The sequence below is a fragment of the Ammospiza nelsoni genome, chromosome Z, assembly GCF_027579445.1.
Source record: "Ammospiza nelsoni isolate bAmmNel1 chromosome Z, bAmmNel1.pri, whole genome shotgun sequence".
Lineage (NCBI taxonomy): Eukaryota > Metazoa > Chordata > Aves > Passeriformes > Passerellidae > Ammospiza > Ammospiza nelsoni.
The window spans coordinates 79,471,955-79,497,026 of NC_080669.1; the positions used below are offsets into that span (position 1 = coordinate 79,471,955).

At 57.2% G+C, this 25,072-nt stretch overlaps 1 protein-coding gene across 1 annotated transcript; it reads right to left on the bottom strand.

The window, feature by feature from the left end:
- On the bottom strand, positions 1-22,982 carry IL11RA (interleukin 11 receptor subunit alpha). Its single transcript, XM_059492539.1, has 13 exons — positions 22,885-22,982; positions 5,478-5,577; positions 5,083-5,143; positions 4,809-4,975; positions 4,536-4,650; positions 3,660-3,692; positions 2,690-2,853; positions 2,355-2,518; positions 2,110-2,251; positions 1,613-1,708; positions 1,333-1,432; positions 623-702; positions 1-506 (listed from the first exon to the last, which is right to left on the bottom strand). The coding sequence occupies exons 2-13, from the start codon at positions 5,575-5,577 to the stop codon at positions 490-492; spliced, it is 1,239 nt and encodes a 412-aa protein (XP_059348522.1). The 5' UTR covers positions 22,885-22,982; the 3' UTR covers positions 1-489.
- Between the last annotated feature and the right edge of the window lie 2,090 nt (positions 22,983-25,072).

The following is a 25,072-nucleotide window of genomic DNA, read 5'->3' on the forward strand; positions in this document are numbered from 1 at the left end:
TCCCCTTTATTGGCATCTCTGCTCCGTCCAGCCACAGCACGGGGGTTGGGGCAGAGGGAAGGGGCAGGGGGTGTTCTCTTCTGCCTGCTGGCGGCAAGTGGGGGGTGACAGGCAGGGAGCAGCACCCCACTGATGCCTGGCACCCCCGGAGCCTACACCCACGGTCCCCCTCAGCACTGGGCAGTGCAGTGAGGCTGGCTCAGTCTCTTATCCCCATTGGTTTAGCAGCGCTCTGAGGTGGAGCTGGCCTGTCACCCTGAGCCTGAAGTGACTCCAGCTGGCTCCTGGTGGGCTCAGGCAGTCCAATGCTCCCGAGAGCAGAGCCTCTCTCCTTGGGATCCATCCTGCAACCCCGGGGTGCTGGGGGCTCCGGCAATGTCCACAGCTGTGGGGTGACCCGGCAGGCGTGGGGTCCTTGGAGGCCAGCAGTGGCATCAAGTCCCACGCGTGGGCAAGCGGGTGCAGGGAGCAGGGATCGTCCAGGGCTCACTACAGGATCTGAGCTTCTGCCGAGAGAGAGGACAGGGGGTCAAGGGGGACACTGGAGACACTGACCTGCCCCATGCCCTGTGTTCCCTGCCCCACATTTCCCCCCCATTCCCCATCCTGCACCCCGACTCACTTGGTAGTGCCTTCAAGTGGGTGGCAGCAACCAAAAAGCTGGGTTTGGTCTTGTCTTTGCTGTGTTTCCTCACCCGGAGCCTAGGGATGAGAGCATTGGTGGCTGAAGACCCCAAGCAGCCTCCCTGAGCATCAGGACTGCCCAGATTCCCAGGGATCCTGCTCTGTTTCCATCCAGCTGTGCCCAGCTGTGCCCAGCTCGGCTTAACCTCTCCAGTGGGTCAGGTCCAGGGCTACAGCAGCAACTGGTCACCAGAGGGGATTGGGATGGGAACAGGGACTGACAGCAGAGCCAGAGCAGGGAGATCCCAGGGTGGTGGGATGAGAGGGAACGTGGGGACAGGATTCCCAGGGAGCAAAGGCACATGGAGGGACATCTGTGCTGACTCTGGAGTGTGAGACTCTCCAGCAGGAGCCTTTGGGAGGATATTAGAAGGAGCAGCATCTTGAGGGGATTCAGAGAAATGTCCCTTGGATCTGGGGTCGTTGGAAAGAGCCCAGGCAGGCTGGGCAGAAATGGGTTTGCTGGGAAGAGGCACTGGTGAGGCACAGGGGCAAGGGGAGCATAAACCACCCCACAGGGCATCACTAGGTGTGTTTTAGCAGGGACCCCAGAGTAGGGCTGGGGGATCACAGGACACTCATGCTGAGGGTTCAGGATGGGATGGGGACAGCAATCATACAGCCCCTCCTTCTCCAAAGCCAGCCTACCAGATGAGGATGGTGATGACAAGAACAGCAGCCAGGATGAAGAAGGCAAAGATCCCAAGGGACACCAGGACGGCCATCTTCTCCAAGGGGTCACTGCCATCTGGAACAGAGAGACTGTCACAGCTGAGGGATGTCACAGTCCCAGCACCTGGGGGGACCCTATGGCAAACACCTGGACACTCCCACAGCCCAGCACACATGGGCATGGGGCAAGACACCCTTCCCACTGCTCTCAGCACCACACATGGCCTTTCTGCCCACCCCCCCTAGCTCTACTCACTGATGGGCTCAGGGTTGGGAGCCTGGGAGGGCTCCTCAGCCAGGCTCTCCAGTCTGGCATATGTAGTGGTTTCTTCTCTTGCTGTGGAGGCCAGGTCTGGAAGGACAGAAGGGATGGAAACACTCACCAAAAGCATTTGCAGCACCACAGGGACCCACAGAGAGGGGTGTGAAAGGGTGTCTTTGTGCCCCAGAGGTCCCACGAGCCCAAGGGTGCTAATGGTGCTTTGGAAGCCCCTCTCTATCCCAAGCCTGTGGGGGTAACCCCCAAATGACATCAGCACAGCTCTAGACTGACATGAGCTGGGAGATTTGGGCAGTTTTGTCCTCCTGCAGCTCTGCCTCCCAACCTAAAGTGGCCCTGGAGTTGAGACTCACTCTGGTTTATATTTCAGGAATGAGTGCCATGGGGAAGGGATCGAAGAGGGGAAGTTCAGAGTTCTGGAGGGATTTTGGGAGGGATGGCACAATGTGGTTGGCAGCCTGTCCCTCTCTCACCTCTGACTGGCGTTGCCCGGGCCTCAGCACTCCACTCGCTCCAATTCCCCGCATCCAGGAAATCTTTGGCACTGACTTGCACCACGTGCTCCAGCCCGGCGAAGGCATCTGTGATAACCTCAGACAGATTCACCGTCTCTACCTGTGCCAGGCAGAGGGGAATTGTGGGGCAGGCAGGGGCACCTCTCCCTGGCCCCATGCACTCCCTGCTCCTGCGCTGGCCCTGCCTTCCCTTGCACACTCACCACGGACCAGGAACGGTGGATGACGGGTCGGTACTGGAGCCGAAACCTCAGCTGGAAGTGGGGCTCCTTTGGCCAGGAGGAAGGGTACTTCCAGCTCACGTGGAGCCGCCGTGGGGCCAGAGGGATGGGCTCCACCACCAAGCCCTCTGGAGGGTCTGGCTTAACTATGTGGGAAAGGACAGGAAGCCTTTGTCACCCCACACTGCCGTGCACAGGGTTCCCTGCTGTCCCCCACAGGTAACTGCCCAGGGATGGACAAACAGTGGGATGGATGGATGGATGGATGGATGGATGGATGGATGGATGGATGGATGGATGGGTGGATGGGGACTCACTGATGGCCTGCATGGTGACATCAAGGAGGCGGTAGCTGAAGCCCAGGGGGTTCACCTCGGTGATGTTCAGGCGGTAGGAGCTCCAGAACTCTGACCTGTGCACGGTGCAGGTACCAGGGCGGGACGGATCCTGCACGCACAGCCCCACGTGCCCGTTCTTGTTCCTGCAGACAGGGAGGCACGCTGGTGACATGTCCTACCCTCCCACCATGCAGAGTTCCCAAATGCTGCCAAGGAGGTGCCATGGAAGACCCTCATGCCAGGACCCTGTGTGGAGGAGGCAGCCTGCCACAGACATGTTTTATGAAAAATCCTTTCCTTAGGATTTTTTTTCTCCTGAGAAGCTCAGAGACCTCAGGAACAAAATGTAAACAATGGTTATCTGCTGCTGTGGAATGCAACAGGTGCATCTGTGATTGGTCTCATGTAGTTGTTTCTAATTAATAGCCAATCACAGTCAGCTGGCTTGGACTCTCTGTCCGAGACACAAGCTTTTGTTATCATTACTTCTTTTTCTATTCTTAGCTAGCCTTCTGATGAAATCCTTTCTTCTCTTCTTTTAGTATAGTTTTAATACAATATATATAATAAAATAATAAATCAAGCCTTCTGAAACATAGAGTCCGATCCTCATCTCTTCCCTCATCCTGACACCCCTGTGAACATGGTCACATTAGCCCCTCAGGCTCAGCTGCACTCATCCTTCCAGAGTCCGGCATATCCCTCTGAGTGTGACAGAAGGGATCCTCATCCCAGCTCCATGCTCTGTCTGGGAAGGTCCCTCCCTGAGGCAAACCCTTCTCCCTGAGGCAAACCCTTCTCCCAGACTCCCAGTGTAGCTGGGAAGTAGCTGGCTCCCTTTGGGGGACCCCCAGCTGTTGCTTTAGGGTCCCTGCTGAAGACAGCAGCAGAGTCTTTGGGATGGGGGCCAGTCCCCAGGGAGCAGGAGCAGGGTGGGAGTCAATCCTACCTCCGCTTTTCTTCGCCTGTCAGGGATTTCTTCCTGCCATGGAGACAGATGGAAAAGCAGATGATTAGGATGAGGGGGCAGCACAAAGTGAGCCCCACCATGACCCAGAGGAGGGACAGGAGTCCACACTGCAAAGCAGCCCCACACTCCCACGCTGGTACACACATGTGACAGAATGGGGGAAAGAGCCAGAACCATGTCCAGCTCTTCCAGGGAACAGCCTGGCAACAGGAGCTGGTGATCCCAGGAAAAAGAAATGGGACACCCTTCCCTGCCTGGGATTTCATCACACAGAAGCAAAGGCACTGATAAAAGCAGCTCCCCAGAGCCTGGCTTCACCCTCCCCCTAAAGCCTGCCAAATCCCATGCTTCCACTCCCCCTCCCTGTGGAGCCCCTGATGCTCCACTCAGCCCCCTCCCCACCAAGCCCTCGGCTCCTGCAGCTTTCAGCAGGGCTGTGCTTTATGAGCTCCATTGGACTTCAAAGCCGCCCGCTAATTTGGCTTGCAGGGATAATTAGAAGCAGCAATGCTGTCAGGGCTCCTTTCATCCTAAAACATGCCGGAGTGTGGAGGCTTGCAGATGACCTGCTTCTCTTTCATTGCCCCTCTGGTGCTGGCAGAGCTGTCAGCAGGGAGGGAACCTGCCAGTGCCAGTCCCCCAGTGCTGCTGAGACCCCCACTGAAAGCAAGCAAAGGCTTGGTGCTCTGCTCACCCCAAAACAGGACATGCTCTGGGGTGCAGCACAGTCCTTGGGGCAGGAGGTGAACCCAGGGCATGTGTGGGATGGCCAGATGGATCTGGTGGTTATCCTTGGCTGTGACCCAGAGCTCACACCATAACAAGCCCATTCCATGCTCTGCGGGGACACTTCACCTGTATGTGGTGATATATCTGGTGGGAAGGAAGGTCTCCACACTGGAGGTCCAGGAGCAAGAGAAATTCTCATAGTCAGATGCTCTGCATGACACAAAGGGAACTCCAGGCAGGTCTGGGGTCCAGGGAAAACAGCAGTCAGTGAGGAGTCCCCCATCACACAGCCCATCCAGCACACAGTGCCAACACCGAGCCCCCTTCTGGCAATGCCCTGGCAGGGCTGCAGGCACCACGCTCCCCTGGAGCAGCCCAGCTCCCAGGCATGCTACTCACGCCCCAGTCGCAGGGACACGGAGTGCAGCAGGCTGCCGTCCTCGCCGTGGCAGCTGTACGTGCCCCCGAGGGCCGGGCTGGCGCTGGGCAGCACCAGCGATCCCTGCTGGATCACCGAGCCCTCCGGCAGCGCCGCGGCGCCCGCTCGCCTCCACCGCACTGCTGAGCTGGGGAGGAGAGACCAGGCAGGCTCAGCGAGAGGACAGGGATGCCCAGCCCACCTTGTAAACCATCCCACTGGATAGACCGCTTGATGTGCATGGAAAAGACTTACCTGGCACGGGCACCAGGGCATGACAGGGTCACGTCTGTCCCCAGCTGTCCATACTGCACACCTGGAGAGACACACATCCCCAGATGGGTGTTAGCACTCCATACCACCCCACAACAGGCCTGGGGGGCAGCTGGGGAGCCCCTGGGGGTGTATCCCACAGTGGGCACTGGCTATGGGGTCTGGCTTTGTGCAGGTACCACCACAGGGTAAGGACTCGTCCCACTTGGGACTGGGCAATGAGCAGAAACAGAGGTTGGCCGTCACTGTAGGATGTAGGGCTGTGTTTCACACAGTCCTGGTAGGTCTGCTCCTGTCTGGGGGAAATGGGGTGCCCTCAGGGGCCTCATGGGACGTGGGGAGGGGTGCTGTATGGGGGTGCTTGGTGGGGGTCTCACCTTCCTCTCCCCAGTCTTCAGGGATAGCAAAGGAGGCTGATGCCAGGGCTGCTGCGAGGAACACCATCACCCTGCCCAGGCTTGGGATGGAACTGTGCATCTGCAGGAGGCAGACAAGGGGAGGAGAGAGTGTTATTCCCGGCAATGGGGCAGCTGGTACAGTCCACAGCCCACAGCATTCCTGCAGGGCCTTGGATCCTACATTTCCCTCTCATCTCACCCCATCCTGCTGGGGACAGAACAGGGACTGAATCCTGGGACCCCAGCTGGGACATCTGGCAGTGTCTGTGCCACAGTCACAGCTGGTTCCTGGCTGCTGAGCAGTCCCCATGCCTGGGGCAGGGATGCAGGGGGCAAACACTGACCAGGAGCTTAGGGCTGTGTGGGTTAGGGGGATTAAGGGTTCTTTGCCGTTGCAATCCTGTGCTGGGAGCTTTGGCTGGCTCCCAACCCCAGGATGGTCCGGAGACCTGTGCATGTGCAGCTGGGGTGGGATGGGACCAAGGAGAAATTCTGGCCTGTATTTACATGGCAGGTGACAGCAATCAGATCTAAAGAGGCTCACAGAGCTGGGGAGAGCAGGGCTGTGACAGCTCAGGTTGTACCAAGTCTCCCATCACTCACTGCCCATGCCTGCACCCCCCGTGAGGCTGGTCCAGGTAAGGCTCCATGTGGGGGAGAACAGGGCTGAAATCCCTTCCTCACACTCAGTGATCAGCAGTGAGAGGGGCAGGGGATGCAGGGTCAGGGATGTGCGCCCTTTCCATGCCAACCTACACCTCTGTGGGCACATCAGCCAGCGCCATCCTGGGCAACACAGCCAGTACTGCCCTGTCCTGCCCCACCACCATCACCCTGTCCACCACAGCCAGCAGTGCTCTGTGACATCCACCCCATCCAGCAGTCTTTCTGTGCCAGCCAGAACTACCTAAAGCATCCAGAACCACCTGCAGAGTCCTGCATCAGCAGGACATATCAGCCAGTGTCATCCTGTCCATCCCAGCCCCATCTGTCTGTGCCAACAAGCATCACCCCAGGGCATCCACCCTGGCCAGCATCACACTGTCTCTACCAGGAGTGCCACACAGTCTCTGTCAGTCAGAAATGAATGATTTCTCCCCTGCCCACCCTCACAACCGGACATGCCGGTTTATTTACACCCACTCTGCTCCCAGCTGCAGGCAGGGGCTCAGGGCACATAAGGCAAGGAGCTCCCTGCCAGCCCCAAGAGCAGGCATAAATCTGCAGGCATAAATCTGTAGGCATAAATCTGTGTCCCCCTGGGTTGAACAGCTGAGGGAGTGGAGGGAGGGATGATCCAGCCCAGCAAAGACACCCCAGAGCAGCAGCCAGCTCCCCTCCTGTGGCTGAGTGTCCATGGCCACAGACCAAACCGCCTGGCGAAGGAAGCAAGAGCTACAAGGCAATCTGCTGCAGGGGGGAAGGCGTATGGCACCCCACATCAACCCTGCTCTGAGCATGCCAGGCAGCCTCAAACACAAGCCCCAAATGTAAATAATTTCATGAGACTGTCATAAGCTTTTCCTACCAAACCACCCAAGAAATGTTCCCAAGAAATATCAGTCAAAAAGTCTCTGCCAAAACTATGCTGGTAAGTAACTGGGAACATTTGGCCTGAAAGTAAAATATTTTGGTGATGGAAAAAAAAGGAAAAAAAAAGAAGAAGACGAAAATGAGTGTATTTTTTCTTAAAAGCAGAGACCAAAAATAACTCCAGAAACCACGTGGGCTAGAGTGAAGGAATAGTTCAGGGGGGAGGAGGAAGGGGAGTGGGTGTATGTGTGTGTGTCAGGAAAAAGGGAGAGTATGTTAATATACAGAGAGAAAAATAGCTTTAAAATAAAATAATTTCTTCTCATGACCACCCTGGTTTTTCATTCAAACACTGCAGAGGGTATCCAGCCCCTCTCCATAATGACCCTGGTGGTTAAGTCTGGTCAGGGACCACTAACCCAGACCCCCACCCTAGTGGTCCCTAACCCTAAACCTAACCCTAAGACTGCTCATCCTGATGGCCAGTCCTCATCTTCCACCTTTCATCACCCTTTGTGCAGAGCTCCCCATCCTCAGACCGGCACCCCAGGAGCTCCCCTGCCTCAGAGGGGCCCCCCTGCCAGCACAGTGTGAGAAGGCAGCACCAAGCCCCTCCAGACACGCTGACTCAGTAAATGACCCACATGAGCAGTGCCAAAAACTATCCCCGGGGACACAGAATCACTGCAGAGAGAAGGAGCAAGCCCTTTCTTGCCTGCCCAAAGGCCAAAAACAAAAGGGGAAAGAGCCACAGAGCCCTCGTGTGCCCCAGGTGCAGAAGCAGGGCAGGGGGCCAGGTGCTACAAGACAGCCTGGCCAGAAAGGATCCCCTTATTTTCTGCCACCAAACTCCCTGGCCAAGGGATAAACAGGCGTGCAAATGAACACAAGTGTGCGATTGGCCAAGCCTACTTTCCTTGGAGGCTCCACACCCCCACAGACGGGCACACAGGCAAAGAAAACATCCCTTGATGCTTGCACTAGCAGTGACACATTCTGGGGACACAGAGTCCCGGCACAGTGGTCCTGGAGCCGAGCCGGGACAGAGGGAACAATCAGAGCTTTTCTTCCTCCCCTCATGCTAATCCTGGCCAGAGAGACGCCTGCTGCCAGCCCAGGCTGGGTGACATCCCATCCCCTTGCCACAGCCAGGGCAGAGGGACCCGGCTCAGCCTAGGGGTGTGGTTTGGTCCTGCTGGGAAGGGCAGCAGTGCTGGACCCTGCTCCCCCAGCACAGGATGCTCCTGTCACTGGCATGGCCAGGGTGACTAGGTCGCTCTGGCACCCGTAGGTGTGAGCCAGAAATGCAAGGTTTCACTCTCCATACCCCCCGATCCTGCTGTTCTGCTGGGCACCACCTGAGCTCATGCAAAAGTTTTTGGCCAGTGGTGGGGAGCAATCCTGACATAAGCCCCTTCCTGCTTGCAAACTGAAGTGTTGAAAGCCAAAACCTCCCTCAAAACCATGGCCATGTGCACCGGCACCAATGCCCACGTTGGGTGTGACAGCTCCGTCGGCACAGCTGATCTGTGCCATGCCCTGCTGTGGCCTGGCAAAGCCCAGCACAGATTCCTGGGGGAAGCCAACTTTCCATTGTGTTCAGGGCTTTGAAACACATTGGGTTTTGTTTTCTTAGGTTTTTGCTGTTGTTTTTCTTTTCCTTTTTTTTTTTTTTTTTGCTTCATTTGAAGTTGCTCTTCAAAGCAAGTGGGCTGCACACAGAGCTGGGGTGATGGGGACAGGGACAGAAGCAGATGACACTGTGCCTCAAGGCTGCACATGGCAGCATGAAGACTTGGGATGCTCCCCACTAAGCACAGAAAGCTGGGGTGCCTCTTAACCTCTTCCTAGGGTGTTAGGAGCTGCAACAGAGATATGGAAATAACTCAAGAGCACTTGGCAGTTCTGCCTACCCTGTGCCAGGCCTTGATGGGAGTCACCCACCTGCAAAAAGCAATGGGCAGAGGCCCAAAGCTGGCTCTAATGCCCCAGAGATGGCACCACTCTGAGCATCCCTGGAGCTGGGGAAGCATCCCTGGCCCCGTGCTACAAACTCTCCTGTATGCCAGTGATTGCTGTAGGAAGAACATCCTATGCTGAAATGCAGAATGCTGCAGGAGTTCCTCTCTCCTTGTTTCCCTGTGGGGAAATGTGCCTCTGGAGCTGTGCCTTGCTAATCCCTCTGCACCTGACAGGCCTGCAGAAGCACCATGCCTCACTGAGGAGCCATGGCATGGTCTGAGCAGGTCCCTGTGGCTGCTGCTCTGCCCAGGGCCCTGGAATCACCCCATCCCTGCAGCACTGTTGATTCCACCATCACTGCATGAGCGTGCGCCTGTGCAATCCCAGTGCACTGGAATTACCCCAGTTAAACCAGTAAAACCAGTAGGAGTCTTTCCCTGTAAGGCCAGTGCAGTCCCATGAGACCTGTGTTTGAACATAGGACTAAACCCAAAACAGTCCTGATGCAGGACTTAACTCAGGGCAACTCAAATATTGGATTATACCCCACAGCCCAGAAGGAGAATTAAATTCCACCCAGCCCAGGGGGACAATTAAATCCAGTGCAGTCTAAATGTGTGGTTGAATTCAGCCCAGCCCAGGACTGGGGCTGAACCCAGCTCAGCCAAAATGCGAGGCTCAAACATGTGGTTATGCCATGCTAATGTGGCATTAAATTCGGCACAGATCAGGAGTGGAGCTGACCCACAGATCAGCTCAAACACAGGGTTAACCTCAGCAAAGCCCAGTCATGGGGTCACACAGTTCAAATGTGGGGCGAAACCAAATGCAACCCTGGCATAAGGTTTAGCCCAGCTCAGCCCAAACACAGAGATAACCCCAATATTGTCCAGTTATCTTCACAGCCAGATACAACACACATCTCCATGCAACCACACCAACCCCTTGGTGATACCCAGCTGACCCCAGCCCCGCTGGTGTCCAAAGCCAAGCCCAAACCCCTCCATAACTCAAGGGTCACCTCTGTCCTCTGTGGAGCCAGCAGTCCCTCGTGCTTGGGGCTGGGGGGGCCTACACACCTCAGCCTGCCAGCAGCCCCATGGAGGTCAGGCTCTGCTCCTACCCCAGCCAGGAAACTCTCACCCCAACGCCCTGATTTCCGCTCTCCCCTGCTCCATCCTGCAGGAAGAGCTCTCTGGCTCCTGGTTGTAACTGGAGGCATCGGCAAGGGCCAGAACAGCGAGGGCTCTGTTAGCAGCCAGCAGCCCTGACACTGTGCCAGCTGGCAGTGCTTGTGTTCCGAGGGGGGAGAGAAGGGGCACCCCCCTCTCCACCCCATCCCCACACTCCTCTCTCCAAAGCCACGTGCCAGAGGCATTCCTAAAAATAATCTCGCGGCTGTAAAGACACCTACCAGCGCTGTAGCTGCAGTGCTGGTGGGTTTCTTTACAGCTTGGAGATTATTTTTAGGGTGAAGGCATGGAAGTTGGTGGGAGGGGGTGCTGCATCCCCAGTGTCCTTGGCACATGGTTACAGGACAGGGATGGGCACAGTGCTGGATCTGGGGACAGGGGTGGGACCTGCCAGCAGAGAGCTGGGCCACCCTGTGATTACAGCAGGGTGGGAAAGGCTTTTCCTGTCCCAGGAACATTTTGGGATTTGGGACATTTTTCTGCTCCTGGGCTCAGCCCAGGCTGGCAGAGAATTAAGTGAGCACACAGCTCCCAGAACGGCGGAGCAGCCGGGCACCAGCCTGCATTCTGCTCCCCCGGGACCATCTGCACCTCCCAGAACAAAGCTCCCCCACAAGCTGGCCCTGGAGCTGACACAAGAGCGCATGCACCCATAAATGCAGGGGACCGACACACATGCACATACCTGTGAACACCCCAGGCACACCCAGCTCCCTCTGATGCTCCTCATGAACTCCAGCCTGGGGCTGGGAACTCTGATCAGGAGCAGGGCCCCACAGCATCCCCCATAGGCCATGCTCCCCCTTCTCTCCCCCTCTACAAAGCTGGCTGGAGCCCAGGAGCCATCAGGCTCAGCTCCATCCCCGAGGCATGAAGGCGCATGGGTCAGCCAAAACGCAGCAGGGCCAAAATAAACAGCTCACCTTACACAAATGCTCCCCCAGCTAGCAATTTGCTGTCACTCCTTTTGCAAAACAAAATCCCTTTTGGGCAAGAGAAGGATTTCAGGAGTCATTAAGGGCCACCTGGGCAGCCATATAAAGCCATCAGCAAGGGGTGGTCCAAATAAAGCCACCAGCAAAGGGTGTCCCATTAACCTCCTGTACACCACCAGCAGTGTGGGTGAGGGGCAGGGGGATGGAAATTGCAGAGCCCCAACAATGTGCGATGTGGGGATAATGGTGCCAGTCTCTTTCTCCTGGTGGGATAACCATGACCTGTCTTCTCCAAGCTTGGAGTCAATCCTACCCGCTTTCATAAAATCATTGAATAATTAAGGTTGGAACAGACCTCTAAGGTCATCAAATTTGCCGCATGGAGGTGGCTCAGAGGTGGCAGCTGGTTGTGAGGCACATGGCAGGAACAGAGGCTGGGAAAACTCCTCACTGGGGGCAGCATCCATGCCCCCACATCACACTTCTTCCCAAGCCAACTAGATGGCAGTGCCCAAGCCAAAATGAGATGGAAACGTGGCAAAACGTGGAAAGAAGGGGAGAACATGGGGGCTGCTGTACAGGGCCAGGGGATGGGGGCTGAGCCTTGCCTAAGTTGAGAAGGTTGGAAAAACACCGTCGGGCTCATTTTTTGCTAGGGGAAAAAAGCCCAGCCAAGTTCTGAAAGATTAAGTGTGATTGTATCCAACAGGGGGAAAGCAGAGCCATGCAGTGAGTGTGCTGACACATCTCCTTCCCCAGCGCTGGAGAGAAGCCCCAGCCCCACTCGGGGCCAGCTCTGTTTACAGGCTCCTATTGTCTCTATTTTTTCATTTGGATTTTCCCCCTCCAACGTTCTAGTTCAGGGTAAACAAAAGCAAGCAGCCTCTCACTCCAAACATTTCAGCCATCCCAAACTTTCTCCGGAGGGGGGCTGCCCATGGAATTTTCCTCATCCAAAAGAATTTCGAAATGTTCCCGTTGCAGCCTGCTCTGACTGGAGGCCAGGACAGCTCTAAAATTCTTCATGAAATGTTTGAGCTGCCCTGTGCACTGCCACAGCTCCGGCTGTGCCCCAAAGCTCCCCCCATGCACAGAGAGATCCTCTGGCCTGGCCAGAGGGGAAGAGAGGCACATTCCAGCCTGTGCAATTCCCCAGCTCATCCCAACCACCCGAAGTGAGGCAGCAGGCCTTGCTGAGGCTGGATCCCACCTTTCTATTTTAAGCTGCCACTTCAGTTCTTATTGCTCCGAGTCAGCAGCGCCGCTGCAAAGTACTTTGGAGCGCTGAGGGGTGTGTGGCAATGCACCCCAAGAAAACACAGTAGTACCCTTGGCAGGCAGAAGGGAGAGGGTGCACGGGTGCCAGAGCTCCTCCTGGGAGTGGTCAGTGGCACCTCGAGCACCAGGAGAGCCTTTTGCAGTGGTGATGCCTCTTTGGTGCTGCTGGTGACCCAGGGCAGGTGGAGAAGGAAGGGATGGTGTGCTGATACATCCCCGAGGATGCAGTAGGGGCACGGCACTGTGCCATGCACACCCCTGTTAGACAGTGTGTGGAAGGGAGGAAAAAATGTACTCCAGGATGAGCCAAGTGCTGGGTGCCCCCTGAGTGTGCTGCTCCTTGGCACACATTGTCCTGTCAGGGTATGCACCCTGGCCCCAGAGGGGGTGAACCAGAGACCCCCAACAGCTCTCTTGGCTTGGGCTAAGTACAGATATGAAGTGAAGCCCACGAGACCCTGGCATAAGGGTGCCAGCACTGCTCTGCCTGCTGGTAATGGGGGCACTGGAGGTAGATCCTGAAACAACTGGAAGGGGAAGAGCCCAGCTAAAACATCCCACAAAAAGCCAACAGTTGCAGGAAGTACCTAAAGCTCAGCCCAGCATGGATTTGAATGTCAATGCAAGCCACTGGAGTGGCCTGGCATGCTGATGTCCCTGGTCTGCTGTCCAGAATAGTCCCTGAACGGGTTTCACGGGCTAGATAGCCCTGTAGTCCAAAACATAACCCGACATGCTGGGGCACCCCCACATCCTCCCTCCCTGGGCACATGCAGATTTTAGGGACTGCAACCTCTTGATGAACATGCTGTTCTTCACCCCAGGGAAGGCAAAACATTGCTGGTACCTCCTGCATCTCCCACCCACAGCATCACACCCTGGTGGGCACAGAGCCCTGTGCCACCACAGCAGCACTGGCAGGGGAGAGATACCTCAGCTCCACGCTGGGCTGGAATCTTGCTGTGGGACAGGGCTCTGCCGGGTGCCCCCGCTGCCTCTGCACCATCTCCCTGCGCCGCCTCGCTGGGTTCTCCTCCTCCACGGAGGCTGCTCAGGGGTTTGGTGTGGGAGCGGTCCTACCCCCCCCCCCAGCAGCCCCCTCCCCTATAAAGGGGCCAGGCAGCGGCTGTGTGGGGAGCAGAGCCCCCGACACAGCAGATGGGGTCTGTAAAGTGAGGCTCCCCCAGGTGTGTTTGCCTTGGCCGGGGCTCAAGCCCGTCCAATTAGAGCTATAGAAAACATATCTTACCAAAAAAAAAAAAAAGAGGGGGGGAAAAATAATCCTCTCCCCTGCGCTGGGGCCCAGGGTTTGGCTGGGGTTTCTCGACAGGCCAGGCGCAGGCGATGCAGGCTCTGCTGGCAGCAGCCCGGGGAGGGCGGGATGTTTGTGGATATTAAAATGCAGTCGTAAAGTAGAAGAAAAGGGCAGCCTTGTTTCAGAACGAGTCTCCAAGGCTTTCCCCTCTCCCGTCATGCTCGGCACCTGGCCGGCAGCACGAGCAGCTCCCCCTTCCCACAGCCCCCCCAGCTCACCCAGGGCTGAGGTGCTGTCAGTGAGACCCCATCCCTCACGGACTGAAACTCATTGTCTCCAGGAGGGAGAAGATTTGGGAGGGTTCCCCTCTAATGCTGACCCATATTGGGTCAACATTACAGCTGTGCTTCTGTAGAAACCACCCCTGCACATCCCTTCCTTGTCACCCCCACAACTCTCTTCTTTCCTTGTCCACTGCCCTGCCTGCACGGAGCCAAGGCTGGCAGGCTCCAGCTGCTTGGCAGCAGCCATATGGCAGTCCCATGGTACTCCACTGGTTGGCCTCTCCCTGCCTCCCTGCTGGAAGTAAAATAAGCTGGATGGTCTTTGAGCCCAGACTTCAAATTATTCGCAGGCACCCAACACCCTGTGCCCACACAAAATAAGGAGGACATGGCAGGGTCCCATGGGGCTCCTCCCATTCCCAGAGATCCCACACACCTCTGGAGAAGCCCTCTCCTTGGACTATCTCCCCAAATCCATCCCTGAAGCAGAATGCTGCCTCTCCACAGCATCACTTCTCTCTCCATGCTGCCATGTCCAGCTCTGGAAAGTCACAGCAGGAGGCTGGGAAGCAGTTGCAGGCATCAGCTCAGCGATGGAGGGTGGCTCCATCCCGGCCCACCTGCTCAGCTGGAGATGCCCAGCGCACATCTGGTTTCACCACTGCCTTCTGCCGCCCTTCCCAGCTTGGTAAGGAGGGGACTTTGTGCTGGGAGCCTGGAAGGGACCCCTCCCCCATCCATCCCCGCCCCTATCCCTCTCCCTTTGCCTGTCCGGGCTTTCCAAGCGCCTGCCCCGCGGGGTCCCGAGGCACATGGCATCCCCAGGCACGGCCCAAGTGAGTAAGGCCCCGGCAAGCGAACCGGGTGCCGGCGGGGCGAGCAGGGCCTGTCCCTTGGCCGCGCTCCCTCCCCGCGGTGGTGAAATCACGTCTGGAGAAAGCCCGGGGAGCGAGGCGCCGGCCCCCCCGCCGCTTCCCAGCGAGGATGCTCGCTCCCCGCCCGCCCCGCTCTGCAAACCCCACCGCAGCCCAGCAAAGGGGTGCTCCCGGCAGGCAGCACAGCCTCATACCTCATCTCCTCCTCCTCCTCGCTCCGGATCCCATAGCAGCATCCCAGCTGGGGAAGTGGCTGTGAGAAGTGGAAACGCAGCAGCGAGCCCCAGATGCTCGTAAAAGCGCTGCCGGGGAGTGGGCAGGAACCTCTAATCTCCCTGTAAACCCGCCAGAGGCTGGGGGGCAATCGGGGATGGAGGGGATGGAGGGGATGGAAGGGGTGGAGGGGCTGGAGGGGATGGAGGGGGTGGAGAGGGTGGAAGGGATGGAGGGGATGGCGGGGGGGGAGAGGATGGAGGGGATGGAGGGGATGGCGGGGGTGGAGGGGGTGCCCCTCTAGCCGACACAGCACCCCCTCCGCGGCAGAGCCAGCTGGCTCATGGAAGGAGCTGGCGCCTCGGGCTGCCTGGGAGCGGCAGAGGGGACAGAGAGGGACGGGCCACCAGCGCTCGGCCTCGACCTGTCACACGGCACGTGCCGGCTGCGACGGGGGGTGACTCATGCGGCTCCGGGAGCGCCTCCGCCGGCACGGGAGCGTGGCTCCGGGTTAGGGTTTAATGATCTGCCTTCCTCCGCAGCCCATGCTCTCCGCTCCCTGAACCGCCACAGGGACCCCGGGAATGCCGTCCATCCCCCCTGCCTAGCCGGGGCTGCTGGCATGGAGCGAGCAGGGCTGCGGCGGGGAGCTGGCTGGGAGCACGCCGAGGCTGCAGCTGGGGGCTATAAAAAGCACGGCTGTGGTATGCAGCGAGGCACTGAGAGGGGAGTAAAATAAAATCAGGTGGTGGAAGAGCCGGGTGCTTGCTTCTGCACCAAGTCTGGCGGCGGTGCTGCTCCCCATCGCCCCTTCCCTGCTCCCTGCCCGGCTGGCTCCCGGTGAGGCTGGGGCAGAGCCGGGAACTGGGACTTGGCAAAGGCTGGGAGATGCAGGGTTGGGCTGGCGGGGAGCGGAGGGGCTCAAGGCTGGGGAAACAATCGCTGGCTCTCGTTCACGGGCTCCTTCCCAGGATGGAAGCATTGCAGCCACCCCTGGTCCAGCTCAGAGACTCCTGATCCAAGCCCTCAGTCCTCTGGCAGCTCGCACCAGAGGATTAACCGTGCGCTGATGGACGCCAGAGCTGCCTTTGCCAGGAGGGAGCCCCAGCATCCCCCTGCACCCGGATCCTCGTGGGGACCTCATCCAGAGGGGACAGTAACGCCACAAGCTGGGTACAGAGAGGACTCCCCTCAGGCTGGCCAGAGCTCCCTGCCCATGGACGCGCCATGTTTGCACAAGTCTGAACAGGGGAAGGTCAGATTAATTTTAAACCTGAATAAACAAGGAGAGAAGGCAATGCCAGAGCTCGCCCTTCTCGGTAGGGATGCCCAGCAGCAGAGCACAGCACCCGCAGCACAGCTCTGCCCTGCCCAGGGGTTCACATCCCCCTGAGAGAGCTGGAACAGACCCACAGCCAGGGGCCTCCCTTTTCCACAAGGAGCTCCCAGCTGAGTCAGTGTTGGCAGCAGGGAGAGCGGCTCCTGCCTGATTCTGCAAGATTCCTCTGGTCTCCACAGGAAAGCATCCACCCTGGGACCCCCATCCCACTGGGAACAGCACCAGGGCTCGCCTGTTCCCTGGCCACAATGCACAATGTGGTCTTGGGAATGAACAAGGAGGAGAAAAGAAAATAGTAAAATTGTTTGTAGGACAAGAGGAAAATGAAAAAAAAAGAAGTTTGTGTTTTTCATGCCAAAAGGAAAATGAAAACCAAAACATTTTGTTCTAAATGATAGGCCTTGTTTAGTTTTCAGTGGTTTTACTTTTTAAAAAAAGGTTTGAGTTAAATCGAGCTAAATTTGTCTTCCAAACATTACCTTGGGGCAGGGAATAAAATAAATTGACAAAAAAAAAAAAAAAAGAAAGAAAGAATAAATCAAAACATCTCATTTGGAAAATGTCAAGAGCAAAATGCGACGGCTTTTCCAGCCTGGGAGAACCACAGCCGGGCGCTGAACCCAGCCTCAGTTCACAACTTGGGACGGCTCCCCCCAGAGCAACTTTTTTTCCCGGAAAATAAAGCAACTACTGTGCCAACTGATGGCTGGCATGGCTTGTGCCCTGATGCCTGTGTCCCATCAGGGATGCCCCCACTGCCCATGCTGGTCCCCAGGACCTGCTGGAGCGTGGAGAGGCCCTGTTTCAATCAGCAGCCATGCGCATGAGCCGAATCTGAGCTGCGCTGCTCTCCAAAACTCCTCTTTAAATGTCTTTTCTATTAGGTCAGCATTCCTGCGTCGCCCAGGGAAGGTGGTTACGGCCGGCAGCCCGGCACACAGGCTCCTCCGTGCTCGCTGCTGGCTCCCCGACAGCAAGCAGCCTGCCCACGCTATTAAATTACTGAGAAAAATGGATCGTTTCACCAAAAATTAGGTGCAGGAACCTCTCACACAGTGGCAAGGCGAGCTGGTAATTGGAAATTCATAGAACTGGCCGCAAATGCTGCCTCTGGCTCTGCTCCACCCTCCTCTGGTTGTGGTGAGGGATGGCAGAGAGGCATTTGCTGCCATCCCTGAAATGCTGTGCTGATGGAGATGCAGCAGCCACATCACCAGCAGCAATGTGAGGTCTCCCACATATCTTTGTAGGGTTAAATGCTGCTGCACAGTCCTTCTGCCCTTGATAGGTGGGGAAAATAGGTGATAAAACCTCTCAGAGACCTTTCCAGGCACTGGAGAAAGAAAGTTCTCCATGCAGAGCTCACCAACAAGCACCCTAGTGGGGACATATCTCATGGGGACAAAGTTTGGGGATGCAGCAGGACATGCTGCCCCAGCACCATCCTATTCTTAGAGCAGCACCCCAGGACTGCTTCCCCACAGACCTTGCCTTGCTCAAGTCCTTCATCTCTCCATCACCAGGCACAGTGTAAGCACCACTGCTGCTCCATCTGAGCTTGGGCATCCCACCATCCTCCTGGACCACTCTGAGCCCAAGCCTCCGTGCCTTGAGAGCTCAGAGCTCTTCATGGCATCTCCAGGGCAAACCAGACCGCTTCAGGAGCTGTCAGAGAACCCTGTGCATATCTGCAAAAAGCTGGGAAGCAGGAATGTGGATGAACAGCAGATCAAGAGCTGTGTCAACAAGATACTCTGAGAGATCAGTCCCTCACACTGACTGCTCCCTGTGCCAGCACAGGAAATGGAGGCACTCGTCTTCCTTGCTATGTGCACTGTTTTTTGTATGCTGGGGTGCAAGGACTGTGGGCACAGTCCCAGCTGGAGAGGGGAAATGGAGCTAGGCACAGGATCAGGGAGGCCAGAGAAAACGGATGCCTCCCCTGGCACAGCCATGCTCCAGCCATGGAGCTGCAAAACTCAAAGCCAGGATGGGGTGGAGCAGCCTCAAGGGGGCCATGAAACAGCCCAGCGGGAGCCTTGCAGGAGCTGAAACAATCAAAAGCAGCCAAAGCACTGAGGAACCCCCGGGGTTGCGTGTTGGCCCTTGCAAGACAAGGATGGAGCAATAGCTGGTTGGGTCCACCAGCTCCTCCTAAGCCTTGAGGCCCTCAGGCAAAACTCATGGAAAGCAAAGACTCCTGCAGAACTTCCCAGCAGCCGGGGGCTGGCCCTGGCCCTGTGAGGAAGTCTGGAGAGGTTCCAGCTGGCCCGGGCACCCTGCGTGACAGCGGCTTGTGAAAAACCACTCTGGGCCACTGGGCTGGGTGGTCCCTGGGGACCTTTGCAGGGCTGTTGCAGCACAGCTGTTGTGAGCTCTGTCACAACACTGGCACGGCACTGGGCTGGACCACAACAAGGACCCTTCATGACAGCCCTTTCTGGTTTTCCCTATCCATTTTTGCAGGAAGGTAATGGCTGAACTGTGCCTTTCATGATGTTACTGAATTCAAAAGGGACCGATGCCCATGCCAACCTTCATCAAAAAGGGACTGGTGATGTGCCTTTGGGACTATTGGTCTGGCTAGGATGAAAGCCCTCTGTCCCAAAGGAAGGGGATGGTGAAAGCACAGGAAGGCAAAGGAAACAGCTGGACAGGCAGAGCCACGCCAGCCCGGGGGCTCCAGGGATGCCATGCCAGCCCTACTGCCCCCATGTGCTCTTCTGTGAGCACATCCACGCCCCTCAGGCTGCCAGCAGCATGGCAGGCAGCAGCCCTGAGCCCTGTCTGGAGCTCCCCAAGGTGGGATGACACTTAGCTTCAGCTGAGCACAACACTCCTCAAAGTTAATGGGTCAGAAGATCCTCCCCAAACAGCTGCAGAGAGGATGGTCCACCAAAGCTGGAAGCTTCTTCCTTCCCTTCTTCCCCTCAATGTGTCATGAGCGCTGGCTCCTCAACAAGGGTTGGCATGCCTTGTTTTCACTTTGGGAGGTGAAATAAACCAGAAGATGCCCAAATGATTTTATTTCCACCATAAGGATTTCATTAGATGGCGGAACCCTGAACTTTCCCACCTCTCCCTATACGGCAATCTCTGCGGGTCCATAACATTTTTCATTAGGCAGTTTCTATTTTGGCTCTCTCTGTACTGAGAGGAATGGACCAGAGCTGAGCAGCCTCTGGGGAGTCCCAGGCTGATTTCCAAAGTGCTTTCAGCATCCTCCCTTCTCCTGGCCAATGCAGTCTTGCTTGCATGCAGGCCACCGCCACCTGCACGGGACAGCCCCATGTCCAACCTGTCAGATCTCCTGAGATCTGTCCAGCCTTCTTGTCCTCTTCAAAAGCATCTTTAGGAAACATGTATGAGCAGGTGGATGTGATCTTCCCCTGCCCAGACTCTTCCAAAATTCCTCAAGAGCCTTTTCAGCAATGATCAATGCCCGCTGCAGCAAGCCCAAGCTGTGCTGGTCAGATGTGACCAATGTAACCTCAGTGAGCAGCCCTGGTAATACAGAGGCAAATCATGTCTTGGCAGATTTCTTGTCATTTTTTTCCTGGATGCTCCCAACTCAAACACCAGAGCAGAAGGAGTTTTTTTTTGCCATGTCCCAGAGTTGTACCATTAGAGGGAAGGAATTGCACCTTCCAGCCCAGCCCAGCCATCCACCTGTACTGGAGAGCTTGGCAGATGCTCCAGGGATTGCAGGTGCTGTGACCTTCAAAAAGCCCAAAGCTCACCCTGTTCCACTGCCATGCCAGGGTGACTCAGAGACCTGGGAAGCAGTGAAACTTGAGAGACAATTCCTAATTACACACTGATCCCTGCAAACCTGCTACTAATCTCCAGAGGAATTTTCCTTTTTCCATGGAAATGGTCCATGGGAATCTGGCTGTTGGAGAAGACTCTACCACAACTGCAAGGCATCTTCCCTTCCCCACCTTCATAACCTGGATGGGAGAAGAAAACCATCCCTGGGAGGTGCAGAGAGATTTGCTGGTAGAAACTCAGGTCATAAGGTCATGGCATCCCTGGCCGGAGAGATTTAGTGATTTTCACACATGCGATGCTGTGGTAACCACAGGAACACTTAAAAAAACCAATAACTCTCTAAACATCCCAGCAAGCCAACTCAGACATCCCAGGGCTAATCCCTTATGCTGGCATTGTATCAGCATCCCAAATGCTGCTGAAGATCCTGTGTGCTGCCTATAGGGAAGAGCTCTCATACCATCCAAACTTGCGCTTGGCTGTATCTTGGGCAGGGGCAGAGCCACCCTCTTTCATGCCTAAGCAAGAGGAGGGGAAACAAGCTGTGAGAGATGGAGAAATTTTCCAAAGGGAGGAAAAGCAGAGGCACAAGCCGGCACCTGCCCCTCCTGCGGGAAGCATCTCACAAGGGGTTTTCCTCCAGAGCCAAACCCGCGGGAGAAGGGGAGGCAAGAATCCCTTGGCTTGCTTAGCCTAATGAGGAAGCTATAAATATAGCAGGGTAAACACTGGAGAGGGAGAAGAGGTCTTGAACTAAAAGCACAATGTTGGCACAAACCCACAGGGGAATAAGCTCTCCAGGAACACATTCGGCAGGAAACCAGAGGGAGGTTGAGGCCTGTGTGAGCAGGAAGAGCCTGGAGTTGCCTTTGAACAAGAGCAGGGTGGAAATAAAGGGTTTAAACTGAGTGCTCAGCTAGTTCATGGCAGGTGAGGATGTCACGCACTGCGGCCATCCGTGAGGGTTTCCCCACTCAGGATGGTCCAGGTGAGCTCTGTGAGAGGGGCGGGAGAGGCAGGACGCCTTCATGTGTGGGCTGCAGCTGTGGGGCCACCTCGGTGCCCACCCAGCATGACAGCTTCTGATAAGCCCAGCAGCTGCAAAGGGGAACTGCTGCTGCTGCTGCGATGAGAACGGCGCAGAGACTCAGTGCACTGTGAGTCATTCATTCATCCCTCACAAACAGGGCCTGCACTGGCCAAGCATCCTCCTCCCCCCACCGCCGGGACAGCTTGCTGGGACAGGGAAAAAGTGGCTTATTAGATATAATCAAGTCAAGTTTTCCCCTCCCTGTGAGATTCCTCTTCCTGGAATAGGAAGCACAAGACCAGAGCTGCTTTTCTTCCACCTTCCTGGCTCTGCCATTAGCTGCACCCTCCAGGGAGCCCTCCCCACCACCCCACTGAACCCCACATACCCTGTTCACCCACTGCTGGTGACATCCAACCCTGAGAACAGCCCTGCTGTCACCAGTTTGACCCTGTCCCCCAGCTCCAGTCCCATTTTTGCTGCCATGCTTGGTTTGCAGCTCTCTGGAGAGCACATATTGCCCCTTTGTTTCTGCCCAAAAAGTGTCAGGTTGGTGAGGCAGAGGGTGTATAGCTGATGAGGAGGCATTGTGGCCATATCTCATCCTTGTCCCTATCACAGGAGGTCCTCCACCAGCTCCCAGCTCCCTCTGAAGACCCTTTCCCTGTGCCAGGCTGGGATGAAGTGTGCCTCATGTCAAGGCACACGCCATAACCTAGCTGTGACCTGCCCTCCTGTAAACAGGTAGAGTGCAAACACGCCACCTCCTCCTGCAAACACAACAGCCAGACATGGGGCAGCCACCTCCTGGCACACAAGGAGCTTGGGCAGCCCCAGAAGTCTCAGCTCTGGCTATGCCACACAGTCCAACACCATTTTGTGTGCATGAAAACACATTGGTGAGCTGCTGCAGCGCCGGGCTTCTTCCCATCCATGGGGACCAGGCACAAGGTAACCTCAGGCCCCATCACAGTGGGGTCAGAGTTGCTGACAGAGATGTCCAAGCCAAGCTCAACGCCTTGGACACCTCTGACAGCCTTCACCAGCCCAGAGGCAGAGCTGGTGGGGACCTGGTGGGTGACACAGCCTGTCGGTGAGGGTGGTGGTGGGCACAGCCCAGTGCTGGCCACTCATGGGGCTGGCACGGACAGAGAAGCTGGGATTGACACAGCATCCCGGGGCAAGGAGGGACAAGGCAGGCAGAGCCCTGCCAGCGCCCGCGCATGGGAAAGCGCCTCTCTCAGCGCCTCTGCTAATTGGGAGCAGCTTTTCCCTGGACCCCCCAGGAGAAGAGGGGGCCCTGCCAGGGGGGAGGCTTTGCCTGGCATTCCAGAAAACTCCCTTCAGACACAGTAGGGGTGTCCAAATCGGGAATGGTAGGGGGTGGTCTGTGGAGGCTGGGGAAGGGGCTCAAACATGCCAGTCCAGGAACATCAAACCCCGAGCATCTCCGGGCAAGGCGGAGGCGCGGAGGGCGGAGAAGGGGGAGCAGCACTGGGAACTCACAAGCAGCCGGGAGGGCAAGTCTCTGGCAGCTGCTTTGCGAGGGGGCACAGACACGCAGACATCCACACACACACCCGCACAACTTTCTCCAGCCGGGCAGCAAACAGCTCCGGGAGCTGCCTGACCGCAGCCGCGCGTCCCTCACCGCGAAGTCGGGGCGGCGGCGGCCCCTCGTTCCCCTCGGCGGCTGGGGACCGGGGAGCGCTCCCTACCTTCCTGCGTGGCGCCGCGGCTATGTGTCCATGGCGCTGTCGGAGCGGGAGCGGAGCGGGAGCGGGAGCGGGGCGCCCGCACCGGGCTGGCTGGGGCCGGTAGCGCAGGCGGTGCGAAGCCGCCGGGGCTGCCGCCGCCGCTCCATTGGAGCAGGGCTCTGCCAATCTGCCGCCACCACCCCGGGACGCTTCCTGCCTGTGAGCCGCCCCCCGGGACCGGGAGGGATCCGAATCCCGCGCCCACCGCTTGCCCAGGATTCGCGGTGCTCCCCCCCCCCGTGTCAGTCCGGCCGGAGCGCTGGGATGGGGATCCCACCGTGGCGCACTGGTGTGCGGTGCCCTCCGGGGCACGAGTCTCCCCCCGAGGCTCAGGAACGCCCTCGAGGATGCACAGCCCTCCCCGGTGCTCTCGGGGGTCAGCATTCACCAACCGTGCCTGCCCCCATCCCTGCATCCCGGCGGAGTGGAAGCAGGCAGGTTCTGCTGTGACTCAGTTTCCCTTGCCCCTGGGCTGGCCATTTCTTTGGGGTTTATTATTGTGGTGGTTTGTTTGATGGGGAGCATGCAGGGTGAAATCTGGCCCTGGGGTTTGTGTCCCTGAGTTGAAGAAAAGGCTCGTTCCTCCTCACAGCTTGTGGTGTGTGCTTGCATCCCTTTTTTGCAGGACACGTCCACCACCCAAGCTGCTTTCCCTTGGAAATTGGTTTGGTTTGCCATTTTATTGTAGTGAAAATTCTTAAGAAGAAAAAGATTTGTTGGAAGTGTGCAACAGGAAGCCAGCTGGTGAAGACCCACTGGGAGCTTTCCTCTCTGGCAGCACCTGAGGCCAGGTCTCCTTTGGGGTTTCCCCATCTGATGCCATCAAGGCTGGCACTGCTGGAGCCCTGGGACGCACCCAGTGTTTCCCTCCCCACATTGTCTCTGCCTGTGCAGAGATATTGGCCACATATTCCAGGTGTGTGCAGCACCCATGCAGCACTTCCCCTGCAAAAACAGGGCTGGCAGAAGTGAACAGGGTCACAGGGTCCTTCTGCAACCTTACAGTGACAAACTGATCCTTGCCATATCCAGGTACATCCCTGAGCCCCCGAACCTCGAGTAACAAAAGACTACTTGCTGTTTTCCAATCCTATCTCTTCAACACCACAAAAACACACCCATGAGCTATCCCACCTCCTGAGCATCGATATGATAACAAACTAGTGTTTCCTTCATCCCAGCTCAACCCCACCATATCAGACTTTGGGAGAGGTGGAGGCTGTGTGTGGGGTGAGCAGTTCCTGTACTGGCTCCTGGCTGCACTGTGAGTGCTGAGCTCAGCAATGGCTGAGGCTTGGTGCCCACATCACCCAGGGCATAGCCCAATGTGGCGCATCTGCTTGTGGCTGAGGCTGCTGCCTCACCAGCCACACGTGGGCAGCTCCATCCCACCTGCACTACGAGAGCTGGGGATGTGCCAAGGCTGGGGATGTCCCTCCTTGAGTCACCTCACGTGGCCTTCAGGCGCTTTGCAGGTGGGCTCTGGTTCCACCAGCCTGCTCACATCTTCCCTCAGCTGGTGGCTCATGTGGATTTCGGGAGCCTGGGGGTATAGGAGGGGCTGGTCCTGGGCAGAGAGAGGTTTCCTCCATCCAGCTCCGAACTTTCCCCTTCCCATCTCCCGATACTGCTCTGCTCTCTGCATCCTGCGCGAGCCGAGGGACACTGAGCATCCTCCAGGACCGGCCAGCTCCTGTGGAAGGAGCGGAGTTGGACGGGCTGCAGCAGGCATTTGGCCCTGGTTGCTGCCCCGGGAGCAGCCCCCGAGCTTTGCCCCGTGCCTGCTCGTGGTGCTGGAGGCCCAGCGGGAGCCGGGCTGCTCGGCGCCACCGCTGGCCGGCCGCCACACGCTGCTTTCCCTGCCGCTGCAGCGCTGCAGAGCCGAGCCCAGCATCTGGGGAAACCCCAGCTCTGCCGGGCCCGGGCCACCCTTGGGAGTGGGAATCTGAGAGCAGAACCTGATCCGGAGGGGCGTCTGTGCAGGGGACTGGAGCTGGCACTGTCCGTGGCGTGCTGGGAGCAGGGATGTAGTGGGGATCTGGACTGTTGTTGAGCTACCAGCTCTGAGCAGAGCTAGAGACCTGCAGTCTTGGGTGAAGTAGGAGGAGGTTTGACAGCGATGTGGGGTCTGATGGATGAGCAGGGCACT